At 62.7% G+C, this 16,098-nt stretch overlaps 1 protein-coding gene across 1 annotated transcript in view; it reads right to left on the reverse strand.

Annotated features, from left to right (window-relative positions):
- Window positions 1-3,171: 3,171 nt before the first annotated feature.
- The window catches only part of KCNQ1 (potassium voltage-gated channel subfamily Q member 1), a 375,829-nt gene continuing 362,902 nt past the window's right edge, over window positions 3,172-16,098 (reverse strand). Inside the window, exon 16 of the mRNA XM_040255313.1 lies at window positions 3,172-4,440. Within this exon, the coding sequence (XP_040111247.1) occupies window positions 4,210-4,440 (231 nt within the window). The 3' untranslated portion in view covers window positions 3,172-4,209. The remainder of the gene's footprint in view (window positions 4,441-16,098) is intronic.

Below are 16,098 nucleotides of genomic sequence, written 5' to 3' on the forward strand. Positions count from 1 at the left end.
TCTTTTTCAGTTATGGTGTCTTCAGGGTACCTGCCCAGCATTGGGACTGTTGGGTCATATGGTAGTTTTATCCCTAGTCTTTAAGGAATTTCCATACTGTTCTCCAGAGTGGCTGTATCAATTTCCATTCCTGCCGACAATGCGAGAGGGTGCCCTTTCTCCACCCTCTCTCCAGCATTTACTGTTTATAGACTTTTTGACCTGGTGTGAAGTGACGTGTCTTTGTAGGCTTGATTTTAATTTCTCTAGTCGTGAGTGGTGCTGAGCCCCTTTCTGTGTGTTTGTTAGCCGTCTGTGTGTCTTTGGAGGGATGTCTGTTCAGGTCTTCTGGCTGCTGTCTGACGGGGCTGTTTGTTTTTCTGGCATTGAGCTGCATGAGCTGCTTGTATATTTTGGAGATTAATCCTTTGTCAGTTGTTTCATTTGCTATTATTTTCTCCCATTCTGAGGGTTTCTTTTTACCTTGTTTATAGTTTCCTTTTTGCTGTGCAAAACTTTAAAGTTTAATGAGGTCCCACTTGTTTAGTTTTGTTTTTATTTCCATTATTTTAGGAGGTGGGTCATAGAGGATCTTGCTGTGATTTTTATGTCAAGGAGTGTGCTGCCTATGTTTTCCTCTAAGAGCTTTACAGTCTCTGGCCTTACATCTTGAGTTTATTTTTGCTTGCGGTGTGAGGAGGTGTTCTAGTTTCATTCTTTTACATGTAGCTGTCCAGTTTCAAGCGCCACTTTTACCCCTTAATTTAACTGGCACTTCTCGAGTGCCTGGTGGGCCAGGCCCACAGGCCCTGTGCCAGGCTCCTGGGCTCTGGCTCCCCTGGGGGCCTCGAAGTCCCCGCATACAGCCTTTTCCAGGGCAGGCTGAGGGCACAGCGCCCAACCCTGCCCAGTGAGGGGCTGCCTGCAAAAACGGTCCTGAGTGGGGAGGGGGCTGTGTCTGCTGGCGCTCGGGGCTCCGCTAAGGAGCAGGACCCAGCTGTCAGATGGGGGGTCAGCCTGGTTGGAGACCTCACGGCTGAGAGGGGAAGGCCTGGGCAGTGGGGGCCACAGCTGCCGAGGCTGCAGGACAGTGGGGTATGGACGGCTTGCCCTGAGTCGGAGGGGGACCTGGCAGGTGAGGTTGGAGGGGCACATGAGCCGGGCACTGGGGCTGGAATGAGGAGGTAGGCCCCAGAAGCAGGCACCTCCTGGACCAGTTGTCTTTAGTAAGCACCTACTGTGTGCATGACCCAGTCCTAGACCTTACACGTCTTATTGTCATCAGCCCCTCCCCCACACCCCTTTGAGAGGCACTCTGTTCCGGTTGCCCTGGCTGGGGAGGGGGCAAGCAGTTCGGGCCGGCCCCCACCCAAGACTGGGAGGGCCTCTGGGGGCGGACGCTGGCCTCAGAGACTGGCCCTCCAGGTGCCACCCCTCCGCCCTGCTCCAGGGGGCACTGGTGGGGGAGGGGCATGGGCAGAGGAGGTGGGCGTCCCAGGAAGCAGGCTGGGGCGGCACCCCGGGCCCCCACACCTCGTCCCTCCAGCAGATGCTCCCAGCACCCATCGGGCACTGAGGACCCCAACAAGGAAGCCCAACTGGGAGACAAAGGCCGGACGCGGGGGACAAATGCTCACGGACATTGTCAGCGGGAGCGACCGGGCAGCCGGGCGAGGCCCACAAAGGGGCGGGGGCGGGGCTGGGAAGGGGCCTGGGCTGCACCGTTGCCCGGGCGACGGCCCTCTCCGGGAGAGGTCCGCCGGGCCATTGTCCGGGGCACACAGGACGTGTCATCCACCAGATGGCCGTGTGCCGTACAAGCCAGTTATTGGGGGCCGAGTGAAGGAATGCAGCCACACGGCCGGCTGGGGCGCCATCTGCTCCCTCAGACTGTGGGCACTGGCGGGCACCGAGTGCCGGCCGGCCGGCCCAGCCTCCGCCGCGGCTTTAATTAGCTAATTCCATAATTGGGCTTTATTTCAGGTAAATTGCATTTCACACCCGAGAGGGCTGCAATGGCCCGTCCAGGAGTGAAGCTCTTGGGCACTTTGTGTGCAGTCGATAATACGCCAAACAAAGCCGGGCTGGGGGCAGGGGCCGCGCCCGGCCCAGATGGGCGGCCCGAGCGCGCGCCCCTCGGGCTGGGGGCCGTGCCCGGTGGCGGGCGGGGCGGGGGCTCCGTGGAGGGCCTGCTCTCCCGCCAGCCGCCTCCTGGGGTTTCCACAAATATTTACTCAACAAGGAAACAACAGCTTTTGCCTTTCCAGTAATTGTTGCTCTTGCCCCTCCCCCCAGGGGTGAGGGGTGGGGAGGCCCCCCCCCCCGGCCTTCACGGCCCCTTCTCCCCTCCCCCTTGCCGGCCAGTGCCCGGCAGGCTAGACGGTTCCTCCGGTAGGAGCCAGGGCCGGACTCTGGGGAGCCCCAGGGCTCTGCAAAGTGGGACCCAGGCCCTTCCCCTCCCAACAGGCTCCAGCTGCCTTTCGGTGAGGACCAGCAGTTCAGCATCCACCTGGGTACCTGCCTCCAGGGCTGTCGGCCGGCCACGAGGGCGGTGGGGTGGGGGAGGGCTCCAGGCAGGCGCAGGGCGAATGGAGTGGGGCCCCGGAGGAGACACGGGCCCAGACGCCCGGGGGCAGCAGTGGGAGGTGGGCAGGCATCCTGGAATTAGGAATTAAGCCTCAAGGCCTGAGAAGTGCTGTGAAGTACATGCCCTGAAAACAGGGTGCCCAAGCTGCTTGTTGGGGGGCCATGACCCCGCCTGATCACCACTTCCCCCTTGAAGCGCCACAAGCCTGGGGAGGGGGATGGGTCTCATGAGGTGCTATCAGGGAAAGCTTCCTGCAGGAGTGGGCTTTAAGCCTAGCCGGAGACCAAGGGAATGGTTTTAACTGGTGGAGAGGGGACGGGAGACTCTCCCGGAAAAGGCTCCCGCAGGAGCAAAGCTCAGACGGTGGGCTGGGGTCTGACCTCGGTTGGGGTGGGCAGGAGCAGCCGGGCCTCAAGGTGCTCCTGGGTCCCAGAACCCCCAGGCCAGTGGGTTTCGGCTTCCAGCCCCCTCCCCTCACTGGGGTGGGCGCGGATGGGGTGAGGGGTGCTGGGGTGTTGAGGGGTGGGCGGCAGCTCTGTGGGAGGACAGGTTGTTCCAAAGATGGGTGCTTGCTTCCCCAGGAGTGGAGGCGAGAACAGGGCAAGTTAAATTTTGTGATTCCACATTTATTAGGAAAAACCTGCACAATTAAGAATCAAAATCACACCGTGAAATTCATTAAAGCACAGATTCCAAATCACCACAAATTATTCCGATTTTGGTGGGGCGGAGCGCCCGGGAGGACACACGTCTTGATAGAGATGGTGATGCCCGTCTGCTCCCCTGCGGTCGGGGGGTGGGGAGTAACCGTCTGTCCAGCTGCTCGGACCGGGAGGGACCTGGAGGCAGGGCCTGCACGTGGAGGCGGCTCGAGGCCCCTTTTCTCTGGAATGGGTAGGAGAAGCTGCCAGTCCAGAGGGCGGGGCCTGAGCACCCCTATTTTGCTGCTGGACAGTGCCCCCCAGTGAAGAGCTCTCGGCAGTGGTGGGCCTGTCCCTCCCATTGGAAGCTGTGGCCTCAGGAGCCGCTCCTCCAGCTCCTCTGGGGTCAGCATCTCTGGGGCGTCAGGGAGCCAGGCCTGCTCCGGGGTCCTGCGACGGGCTCTCAGGCCACGATTGGGCCTTGACTGTAGGCCTCCTTTGTTCGGCTGGGCTGGGCCTGCCCTGCCCTGCCTGCCTCCTCCATGAGTCCCTCTGGGTCCTGGATCTGAGACTGGGGGAGGGTCCTCACAGACCCTGTCCAGGCTGTCCCCCGTCTCCCCACAGGCAGCCCCCAGGGCTGGCATGCAGCCCTGCCGCCTCCTGGCCATACGTGGGACAGATTGAGCGCCTGGCCTGACCAACGGCCTTGTCTTGAGTGTCACGCCAGCATGTGGGCCCCCTGGTCTCAGAGCCAAGAGCTGTACCCCGACACCCAGCCAAAGTCTAGTACCCACCGGCTGGGAAGGGGCAGTCTCGGCAAGCCCCCCAGTCCAGGCCAGGGCGCCGCGTGGCCCACCGGGTGTCAGGGGCCTGGCGGAGCGGGACTGTGCCCTCCGACCTTCGAGAGGTGGCCGAGGCCCGGTGGAGTCATGCCGGACAGTGGGCGGGGTGGGCCAGGCAGGCCTCCCGTGGGCCTCCCCTCTCAGGCGCCCTGCACCCCCATCACGAGCCCTCATCGGGCCCCCCGTGGGGCACAGTCAGCTGTTCATAGGTGGGCAGCGCGTTGCTGGGCAGGAAGAGCTCGGGGTTGATGGAGCTGCCGCCCGAGGGCTGGACAGCCTGGGCCCCCACCGTGCTGGGGGGCCGGCCCCCAGGGGGGCCTCCGTTGTGCAGCGCGAGCAGCTGGTGCAGCATGTCTGTGATGAGCACCAGCCTCTGGTCCAGCTGAGTCACCTGCAGGGACAGGAGCAGAGGTGAGCCGGGCGGCCTCGCGTCGGGGCTCCCTGAAGGTGGAGCGGGGGCGGGCCTGTGTGTGGAACGCGCACCTGCATGTCTGTGGGCGTCTGTGGCCCCTGTGCGTGTCGGTGCGTGTGCACACACGTGCCTGGAGGAGTCCCGCTCAGCAGCCCTCGCCTGAGACCCGGGGGCTGAGCGGCTATCTCTGCCGAAGGGCTCCCGGTCACAGGTCGGGACCCACTCCCCCACATGCCCCCCAACAGGGCTCGTGCCCCAGGCCGTCCCATTGTCCCCGCCCCGTCCTCGACTCACTAGAGGACTCACTAGTCCCTGGAATACCCAGACCCTGTCCATGCCAATGCCCAAGGGTCAGCCAGGACCACATCCCCACCACACTTCTTGGGCATTGGCCCAAGTGGGGGTTCCAGTGCTTTTCCTGCTTTGAACACGGGGTTGCCCAGCCCATGAGGTGGGGTTGCCCGTGAAACTGGAGGGGAGCTGGAGGCAGGATGGACCTGGGGCCACAGGTGCTTAGCAGGGGTGGCTGATGGCCAGGAGGGGACGGGGCTGAAATGAGCCCAGCAGGAAGAGGAGGCCAGGGCCCTCCGAGCAGGGGCAGGGGACAGAACGTGACCCCAAGTGGGCTGGACTGTGGTGGGAGGCACGGCTGTCCCCGGGGCCTGCAGCACCCTGGGGAGCTGTTCCCCTGAGGTCTCCATCAGAAAATAATACCCACTTTGGGGACCTGGAACCATGGGGAGCCTCGGAATGGCAGAGCAGGGAGAGGAGGCAGCCGGACGGTCAGGGATAAGGGCCAGGCCCCAGGAGCACCGAGCGCCCCACGGGAGAGCGCGTCTGGGGGTGAGAGCCCCGTGGCGGCTCGGCCGAGGCCCAGCGTGGGGCTGAGCACAGGTGGGCAGAGGTGGCTGGGGCTGGCCGTCCACCCGGACACACGTGGGATTCAAGATGTGCGCAACGTGTGCCACCACGGCCAGACTCCCGGGCACCCCTCTGGGCCCACTGCCCGCCGTAGTCTCCCCACCGCGGGGCCGCACGGAGCTGGGTGCCGGCCGAGCGGTTGGCTCCGGGAAGATGGTAGGGTGAGGAGGCCTTGGGTCCTGTGTAGCCAGGTCCCAGGGGGCCCAGGTCAGGCTTCCCAGGGCTGGGGGCAGGCCACAGCCTCCCTCCCATGGGGGACACTGAGTCAGGGGGAGGAGGGGGGCTGGCTGGGCGGGGATGAGAGGAGGTGTCTCTCCCGAGGCCCCAGGAGAAGGGTCTCATTTGGGGTCTCTGGTTGGGACCGCTGCAGCCCCCACCCCCAGGTTCCATGTTGGGAAGGCCTGAGTGGGGTGGAAGGGTGGTCCATGAGGACTAAAGCAGACACTCCTGGGAGGGGCCCCAAGCGGGGGGGTCCAAGCTGGGCTTAGAAGAAGCAAGTGCTCCTGGGAGAGGGGCCGGAGGGGCCTATGGGGGGACTTGTCCACCATCGCCTCCAAACCCCGCCCCTCTCACTGGTCCAAGATCGCTGGACCCTGCTGCCATCAGGACTGGCCCCCCAGTCCCAAAGCCGCCCTGGGAGATCCGTTGGGGGGACCCTGGGTACCCGGTAGCCTTGAACGAGCCTTGCACACAGCTGGTCCCAGCAAGACTTCACTGTGTGGGCCCCGGCTTGGGTATTGATTGGTTTGGGCTCAATTAAAGCCCAAAATACATGACTGAAGAAAATCTGTGGTTTCGTACATTTTCACTTTACGGCGCTTGAACATCTATCGAAAGTCCCCAGAAAGGCAAGTGGGTCTGGAAGCCTCCATGGGGGTGTTCTTGGGAAAAGAGGAAATGGAAGGAGGGCTGGGACTCAGGAAGGGGTGGGGTCCTGGGCCTGGCTGGAGAAGGGGCCTGTCCCAGGGGCTGACAGCAAGGGCGAGCTCACCCTCGAGGTCCCCTGGGGCCCTTCTTGTTGCCCTTGGCCCTCGGGTGCCAAGCCCACCTCGGCCCCTTGGGCTGGTGCTCATGTCAGGGGGGCTTTGAGGGGCTCACCTGGCATCTCGGTCCCACTAGGCAGACTGCTGGGGACTGGGGGGAGCTGGGATCTGGGCCAGAATCCCAGAGCCGGCCCAAAGCCTGGGCCTCCCTCCTTCTCATACAACAGTGGAGCAGGTCTGGGGAGGAGCGTGAAGTGTCACAGCTGGTGTGACGGGAGAGACTGGGGAAGTGGGGAAGCTGGCTGACCCGCCCAGACCCTGCCAGACCCTCCCGGCCATCGCCCCATCCCCCTGGCTCTCCGGCCGCCCTCTGGGTGCCCCTGCAGGTCCCCCTGCCTGTCCGGCCCCCAGCCCCCTGGACACAGATCCTCTCCTTCGCTCGCCGGGCCCAGCTTCAGGCTGTGGTGACCAGCGGGTGGGGCCGGGTCCCCCGCTCTGAGCCAGGCCCCCTCCTGGGGCTCCGTGGGTGAGCCGGCACCACCCGGGCCTGCCTGCTGCTCGCTGCCGGCCCCCTGAGCCCAGCCTGCCCTGCCCTGCCCAGTGGGGTGAGCCCGGCTAGGCGGGTCCAGGCGGCCACGTGAGGTGCTGCCCTAAGCTCTGGCTGGAGGGTCTCCTGCCTGGGCCCCAGTTTCTCAGCTGAGAAGCGGGGAATCCTGCTCCCCACTGGCGGGTTTTCTTGAGGATGGAGCAGGACAGGCGTGTAGGAACCTGTGCACGTGGGCTCAGCGAGCACACCTCGCTTCTCCAGGGCTGAGCGCGTCCCAGAGAGATGGTTCCTGGTCGCCTCCCCGACCCCCTCCACCCCTGACTCTGAGCAGAGAGCCTGCATCTCACTTCATATTTGACGGCCACTTTGCGAGCACATCGGAAAAGACCCTGATGCTGGAAAGATGGAGGGCAGGAGGAGCAGGGTGCAGCAGGGTATGAGACGGTCGGACGGCGTCACCGACTCCACGGGCAGGAGTGTGAGCAAGCTCCGGGAGACAGCAGAGGACAGGGCTGCAGTCCACAGGGTCCCAAGGCGTCGGACACAACTGAGCAACTGGACGACAACTGTGAGAACACCAGCCGGCGGAGGGAGCGGCCTGAGCCGGGCCCCAGCTGCAGAGAAGTCGCCGGTCCAGGCAGGTGCCCAGGCAGGCGCCGCCACCTTCAGCGGGAAGGCAGTGCCCACTGTGGGCACGGGGCGGTGTGCCCCAGGAACCACAGGGGCACATCAGTTTGGGGGATCATGAATCTCGTTACTATTTGCAATTTGATAGTGACTAAAAGGGCAAGGCCAACAAAAGCGCCCTTGTTCCCTGCCTCAACTCACCAAATTAATAACCATAAGACGACTCGCGGCCTTCAGAAGAGAAAAAAAGCAATTAGAATAACAGCCAGTTCGAGAGCCCCGGGCGGCTGATGATCAAACCCAAGGCGACGGGATTCCTGTTTGATGTGGTTATGAATTTGTTTTCAAAAGAAAATCTTGAAAAAGAGTCTTTCAAGGGAAATTTTTGCAGAACCTGCTCGGCCTTGATCCCAGCTCTGGACCCGCCAGCGGTCCCGGCCAAAGATGGGCGGGAGACGGGCCGTGACCGCCTGTGGCTCACGGGGAGGAGCCCCCGGTCCTGGGGGCAGCTCGGGGGGCCAGGGTCCCTGCAGGGCATCTGAAGGCAGGGCGGGGCTCCTCTCAGGACAACCCAGGACCCTCTGTGGGGTCATGGGACAGAAGTCCTCTGGGCGCTCCCCTTGTCTGCACCCTCTCCTGGACCGACGGTCACTGAGCCATTCTCAGCGGACGATGGTCAACACGCTTAAGCAGGCATTGAGCTGGACGGGCCCAGCGGGGCTTCGGGGAGCCGGGGGCTCCAGGTAGGTGATGAGGTGCAGGGGAGCCTGGAGCCCCGCGAGCCCTGCCCAAGCACAGGGATGGGCCTGGGGCCACGGCTGTGAGGCTCAGGCCCACTCCATCCTCCTGCAGGCCTCCCGCCATGGCTCTACGCACCCACTTCCTGCCCGCTTCACAGACCGCAGGGAGGGTGGGAGCGAAGAGCCAGGGGCAGGGGCACAAAGGGGCTGCTGCCAGCCTGGCTGCCTTCCCCCTTGCGCCCTGGCCGCAGGCCTGCACGGCTCAGCACTGCCCAGGTCACAAGCCCCTGCTCCCAGCTGCCCCTGGGCCCACAGGCAGGTGACCCGGCGGAGGCCCCCAGGCTGTGAGCTCCTGGGCGTGGTTGAGGGACCCGGTCAGGCCCACCCAACAGTGGGGCAGGTCTGGAGGCCCACGGCAGGGGTGCTGAGCCCACCAAGTGAGGGACTGTCCAGCCAGGAAGGGAGCCCCAGGCTGGAGGGCTCAGAGCAGAAACCCAGCTGCTCCGAGCGGGGCCCCAGTCACACCTCCTGGTCCCCTGGGTGGGCCGCTCCCTCCTGCTGCCCCTCACACACATACAGTTTGTAAGAAGCCCCAACACGGGGCAGCATGCGGGGCAGCACGCCCCTGCCCCTATTAAAGAGTCTGGCTGCAGCCTCGGACGTCGGGCCCCACTGGACATGGGAAGGACTCAGTCTGAGAGGGCGACCCTGCCCCTCTGGGCCTAGCGGCTGTGGAGTGAGTTTCAGGCGGTGGTCCCAGGCCCCCCAAACCCCGCCCAGGACTCCTGGGTTCTCTGTCCCCATAGAATGCCCTTTCTTCCCCCACCCCGACCCTGGCCCTCACTCTGCAACCTGGTGAGGGAGGGGAGTAAGTGTCGCAGTGACCTACGACCTTTGCCCCCGTGCCCTTCAGTGCATGCAGGTAACCCTGAGCACCCACGTGGAGGGCAGGGGGTGTCACTGAGAGAGAGCAGCAAGGGGAGGGGCACCAGCTGCAGCCCTGGTGTCCTCTGGCCCCTCCCCACTGACCAGGACAGGAGGCCACCCTGCTGTGACCACTGTGGTCTGCTGTCTCCTGAGCCTAGGTGCACAGGCTGAGGCCAGGAACACACCCAAGACCCACACGCTCGGCCCTGCGGGGCCTCAGGCCTGAACCCAGACCGTGAAACCACAGCTTCCCCGCACCTCGGCTGAGGCCTCTGCCTCTCAGCACCCACCCTGTCCCTTCCATTCTCATCTCAGAAAAAGGCTCCCAATTTCAGCACCCACCCCTCCATGGCTCCCAGCCCAGGCCAGAGTGCCAATTTTATGTGCTAGAACTATTGCAGTAGCCTGCCAGCCGGCCTCCCCCTGCAATGTGCTTCCACACGGTGGTTCTTTTGAAATACAAACCAGCTCACATCACATACCCTCCTGGGCTCCCATCTCACTCCCGGGAGAAGCCTGAGTCCCTCGTGTGGCCCCATACCTGTCTCCCGTTGCTTTCTGGCCTCCAACCCCCCACCCTTCTTTGTGATTCCCTAGTGGCTCCTGCAAGGCGAGAGACACTGGAGACGTGGGTTTGATCTCTGAGTTGGGAAGATCCCTTGGAGGAGGGCATGGCAACCCACTCCAGTATTCCTGCCTGGAGAATCCCGTGGACAGATGACCCTGGCAGGCTATAGTCCATGGGGTTGCAAACAGTCGGACACAGCTGAGCGACTTAGCACGCACTCACGCGTGCACGCACCCTTCTTCCCTCCTCTTTGACTCCAGGCGACTTTGTTGGTCCTTAAACATGGCGGCACGTGCCTGCCCCAGGCCTGGCCTTTTCTCCTGCTGCTCACCCTCCTGCATCAGCCACCCCTACCCTCAGATCTCACCAGAGGCACTGATCTGAGGCCCCCTCCCTCCTCTGCCATGGCCTTCCCCTTGCTCCCACCTCCCACTGTCCTGTACTTTCTCCAAAGCCCTTGGCATGGGGTTACGTCTGTCCGTCTTCATCCGGGCCTCCCATTAGAATTAGGCCCCAGGAGCCCTGCTCCTCTGTTGGTCTGGCTGGCACGCAGGGACCCCATTCACACGTGTGGAACAAACATGCCGGGAGCTCCACAGCCCAGTACCTGGACCCCAGAGTCCCCAGGAGCCCTCCTACCAAGGAGGAAGGGGGCAGCAGTGCAGGGTACCCACCTGCCTGGGCCCAGCTGTCCCCGGAGGTCCCTGCCCAGTGGCAGCCAGACCCGGCCCAAGAGCACGCACGAGGCCTGTGGGTCCTGCTCCTGGCGCTGGGCCTCCCTGACTCCTCGGGACTTGGGAACACCCCTCCCCCATGGCAAGAGCGCGGGAATAACGCCCATAAATCACCCTTTCGTTAGAGCCCATGGGGCTGGCTGGTCTCACAGAGCCGGGTATGAGTGGAAATAGATCATAGCGCTTCATAACGTCATAATTTATGGCAGGAGACGGTGTAATTGTGTTTATGACTTTGTTTTAGTGCTTTAGCTCTTGGAGAAAAGTCAGCCGTGTTTCTAGCTGCTGAGGTTTTACTGCCAGTCCCCAGGGTGGCCGGCCGGCCGGCTGAGCTCTTGGTCCTGTGGTGCAAGGCGCACCCAGGTGGCCCAGGGGACGGCCTCAGAGCCTGGCCCACGGCAGCCTGGCCCATGGCAGCCGGGCCAGGCCAGGGTGTGTGCCCTGTGGTCCGCGGGAGGCCCTCAGATGCATTCTGGGTGTGTGGGCCACACGGCAGTGGGGCAGGGTCCTCAGGAGGGCCTGGGCGGTAGACAGGCTCCTGGGCTCATGTTCTGCCTCTGCCTCTTCCTGGTGGGATGACCTTGACCTCGCCTCCCTGAACTCAGTTTCCCCATCTGTAAAATGGGCATGTTGGTTGAGTCTCCCTCAGGAGGATGTTGTAAGGATTAAATGAATGAACGCAAGAAACTGCTGGAAAGGGGTTTTGGCGCCCAGCAAACATGGATTGAGTCTCCTGTTGAGCACTGTTGTAGCTATTGTTAGCAATCTGCGCGTGTGCAGCGTGGCCTGAGGGCTGGCCGGCCTGTGTGTGCGTAGATGCATGCGCACAGACGTGTGTGCACACAAGTGCTTCAACTCTCCAAGGGCAGGGAGACTGAATGTGCAAGAATGCCTGGGCCGTCTTCACATAGTTCCTTTGCACAAGACCACCAGATCATTCCCTGAGCTGCCCAAGGGTGCGTGTGTGTCTGTCTGGACCTCGGGGCCCCTGGGCCTTGGCACGTGCCACGGAAGTGAGCACGCTGCCACCAGGCAGTGAAGCTGCTGGGAAGGGGCCGCTCAGGGGGTGAGCTGTGCTGCTCAGCATGGGGACTCTGCCCCGGGGTGCCGATCGAACTCTCCTAACTGGGAGACAGGCCTCTGGGACCCGTGGTCACCAACACACCAGCCCTTCTCCTGTTCCCCAGGATCCTCTGTCCAGGTGGAGTCCACGTGGGGCTGAGCCTTGGCCAGAAGAGGTGGGCAATGGGGCAGCCATTGTGCCCTGACCCCCGGGACGCGTGCCTCGGTCTGGCCTCACGCTTCAGCCAGGGTGGGCCTTTCAGAGGCTGCAGACCGAGGACTGTATCCCAGCCGGTCCTGCGAACCTCTTGCTCTTCTGCCTACAGGGCGGCAGGTAGTCTGAGCCATCACCTGAGTCAGTCACCCCTCAGCCGGGTCCTTGGCACAGCATAGCCAACGGCCTGGTCACCCCCAGACCCCTCTGGGGGCCTGCGTGTCCCTGGCAGGTGCTTGCAGACCATCCCTTAGGAGGACAGGCTCTTTGCCTCTGAGAGATGGCTGTGATGGGAGCAAGACCCTTCTGCCTGCCCCACAGACACACGCTCACCTGGGGGCAGCCCCACAGGCACTTGGGCTCCGCTGGGGACCCCCAGCAGTGACTCGGTCCAGCTTGACCGTTGAGCTGGGTGGGCCTTGGGATCTCTATCATAAGCCAAGCCCACCTGCCCCCTGCTCATCTGCCAGGACAACCTTGCCTGCCCTCCACACCCAGCCCAGGGACCCCCGCCTGCCCACACCCGTCTATGCAGACACCCTCAGCACTGTGCCCCAGCTCTGTGCACTCCCCGAGGCCGCTCTGTCCCCACTGGTGAGCAAGTCTCACAGCATCTTGGTCCAGCAGGTCCCAAAAGGAACTCCGACTCACCCGGGGCCTGCCCCCGTCTCAGAAAGGGGTGCCAACACCCACACAGAGAAGCATTGGGTCCGCCTGGCGCTCACCCACGCCCGGCCTGTTCTCTAGGGCACATGCTCTGCATGCAGCCTCCCAGGCAGCCCCCCCCAGCCCAGTGGCATCCCCGGCTGGTGCTGCTGTGATCACCTCCATTGGACTTGCCCAACTGCCCCCTGTTCACTCCAGGCAGCAGCCAGGCTGAGCTCCTCCCTAAGAGGATAGCCAGTGTACCCAGAGTGAAATCCAAGCCCCTGCCGAAGCCTCCGAGCTCTGCGGCCCCGACAGCCCTCCCTGACCACCCTGCTCTGTCTCTCAGACCCTGAGCACATCCGCCTTGATCATGGCCCACCATTTTTGCACTTGCTATTCCCTCCGCCTGAAAAACTGTTCTCCAACACAACATATAACCTCAGCTCAGGTGTTAGGAGTGGGCTTCCCTTCCATCGCTGAAACCTCCTGTGGCGGCTAGGCCTTGGACGGTCATGTCCCCAGAGGGTCTCCCAGAACCTGGAACATACCGGGGGTAAGTGCTATTGTTCAGTTGCTAAGCTGGGTCCGACTCTTTGCTACCCCACGACTGCAGCGCGCCAGGCTTCCCTGTCCTTCACTGTCTCCCGGAGCTGGCTCAGACTCATGTCCATTGAGCCGGTGATGCCATCCAGCCATCTCATCCTGTCACTCCCTCTTCCCACCTTCGATCCTTCCCAGCATCAGGGTCTTTTCCAATGAGTCAGCTCTTTGCAGCAGGTGGCCAAAGGATTGGAGCTTCAGTTTCAGCATCGGTCCTTCCAGTGAATATTCAGGGTTGATTTCCTCTAGGATTGACTGGTTGAATCTCTTTTCAGTCCAAGGGACTCTCAAGAGTCTTCTCCAGCACCACAGTTCAAAGGCATAAATTCATGTGGAATAGAGTTGGTGCTTCACAAATATTTGCTGGATGAATAAAGAGCCCTCTGCTGCCTCCCGGGGCCCCAGGACTGGGGTGAGAGGGTGCAGGTCCTCCAACCTACAGCCTATTCCCTCCCCAGGGTGGTACTGGCCAGGCCTTTCATTGTCATTGACTCGTAAGGGGTGTCCGTATACTGAGAAAGTTTGACCTTTGACACGGACTTCGTGACTGCTTGCCCCCAGCGTGCCACTGGTCTCGTGAATTGGTTTATGGGAATTATGATTATTATTTTTGGTCTGGTCATACAGACGTTGTATTTAGCTTTTCACTTTTTATGCAGTCAGAGTTATTTATCTTTTTCTTTGTGGCTTCTAGACTTTCTGCATGCTTGGAGGAGCCTTCCCCATTCTGACCTCGAAACAATTTTTTTTTTTCTAGAATTTTTTAGATTTTTACCATTAAATCATTGAATGGTGTGGGGTTCACTTGAGCTTCGAGACCTGTTTTCAGCGATCGGCCTGTCGATCTTCCCTGAAGACTACACTTCCCTGAAGGATGGAATGTTCTTTTTATAGATGCTTTGCAGTCTATAGTGAACCATCTCAATCATGGCAGCCTTACGACACATTTTGCATGCGGGGGTCCAGCAGTGGCAGTGGTCAGGGGAGCATGGGTGAGCTCATCTGGACAACCTCAGTGATCTCTGCCCTTGGCCCCACAGATCTTGCTCCTCTGTTCAGAACTCTGCAAGACCCCCCTTGGACTCTGAACAGAGAGGGAAGTCCTGGCCGGGGGTCCAGGTGGTCAGCCCTCCCCGAGGCAGCTCCAGCATGAGGCTTCCCCTCTGCCCTGCCCCCCGCCACCAGGCTATCTCCCTGGATTCTCGCGTGGCTCACGGCCTCACCCCATCCACATTTCTGTCCACGCCTCCCCTCCCCACGAGGCTGCCCTGGGCCCTGAGCTACGTGCTGTGACCTGCCTGCAGGCCTCTGCCCACTTTCTTTCCCTTCAGCATGTTCACTGACATCACTGGTTTCCTTACTTGATGTTCTGTCTCTCCCTACCCACTCCCCTCACCGAGGGCGGGAGCCCCGTAGGGGGCTCTGCGTGTGCTGTGTTACCAACGTGCCCCGTCCATGCTGCTGGACCCTGAGTCACACCCTCCCTCCCCCTGCAGCTCCACGGGGCCACGTTTGTACCCAGGGTCCACAACCACTGCCTGACTGTGCGCCCCTGAGGCTGCCCTGCGTGGACCCCGGGGAGGAGGTGCCTGCAGCAGCTTGCAGAGTTGGGGGCCCTGGGCTGGGAGCACATGGCTTCCTGGGCTGCACAGAAGCCTCTTTGCTTGCCCCCACCCACCGCTGGAAGGGGCCTGGGTCGTGGGGAGCAGGATACACAGAGGCCAGGAAGCTGCCCATGTCTACGTGGTGGGTGGGCCGGGCAAGGGGCGGCGACTGGCACTGGACGTGTGTGGCTGGGTCTCCCAGTGGGCTGGCCAGCCCCTAGCTGGGGCCTCAGGGGGGTCCTGCGGGCGGAGGCCAAGCGGGGGCCGCCCACCCTGCCCACATCGGGCAGCCCCAGGCTGGCTGGCTGAGCCGCCCTGCTCGGGGCCGGGCAAGCGGGAATGTAGGGCAGGCTGGAAAAAGGCGCTGGAAGCCGAGAGGCCGTGTTTGTGTTGGCGGCGGGCGGAGGCCCCACCTGCATTTGATTCTCCCCCGCCTCCCCCTTCCGCGCTGCCCCTCTGACGAGCCTCGAAGTCCCGGAAGCCAGGGACGCCGGGCAGAACACTTTGTACCAGAAGCCAGCGCGCGCTCGGCCGGCCCAGCCAAACACCAGGCCTGGGCAGGCGGGCGGGCAGGTGGGCAGGGGCCGCCCAGTGGCTCTGTCGTTGCAGTTCCATCTGCCCCTGGCTGCCCTCCGGGCCCCCCTCATCCCGGACCCCGGTGCCAGGGCATGGGCAGCTCAGGAGTGCTGGGCCCACCAGTCCCTGGGCCGCCCAGCAGTGCCCCTGGGGTCTGCTCACCCTCTGTGAGCTCCACGTCCAGCAGCCCTTCCTCTCCTCTCACCCCTGTCCATCCCCTGGTGGGACCCCTGCCAGCCGCCCAACAGCTCTCGGACAAAGACCCAGCCCCGTCTTGGCCAGAGGGTCCCCGCAGTCTGGGCCTGGTGTCTTAGCCTGGCCACTGCCCCTTCCTGCCCTGCACTGGCTCTGTCAGTTCCTTGGGTGTGCAGTACCCACCTCTCTGCCCCAGGACCTTTGCACTAGCTGGTCCACTTGCTAGAACATTCCGCCCCTCTCCTGAGCCAGCAGACCATCTCATTCCTTAGGCCCCAAGGCGAGGGTCTCCTCCAGAGAAGGCCCCCCTGGCTCCATCTGCCTGCCATCACCTCCCTGACCAACCCCTCCCAGCCACTCTCGTCTGCCTGGGTACTGGTTTCATCCTCTGCTTCCTAAATGTCCACCTCCCTGAAAGCGAGGACACTGCCAGGCGGTCCACCACCCATGATCGGCTGAGGGACTTTGGGCCTCAGTCCCCTCCCTGCAGCTCAGAATGGAGACTGAGGCCTCTGTGGTTGGGATATCCTGGGGGGGGGGGGGGTGGGAGGGCTAGCTCCCCTGGACAGCTCCTCGGGCCTGCAGGGAGTCTCAGGGAAGAAGGAGGCCCCATGAGCCCCCAGGCCCCCAGCACCTCCCAGCTGCCTCTGACCGCTTCCCCTGCACCTGCCGCCCGGCCTGGCTCTTCCTC

The sequence above is a fragment of the Oryx dammah genome, unplaced genomic scaffold (genome assembly GCF_014754425.2).
Source record: "Oryx dammah isolate SB20612 unplaced genomic scaffold, SCBI_Odam_1.1 HiC_scaffold_15, whole genome shotgun sequence".
Lineage (NCBI taxonomy): Eukaryota > Metazoa > Chordata > Mammalia > Artiodactyla > Bovidae > Oryx > Oryx dammah.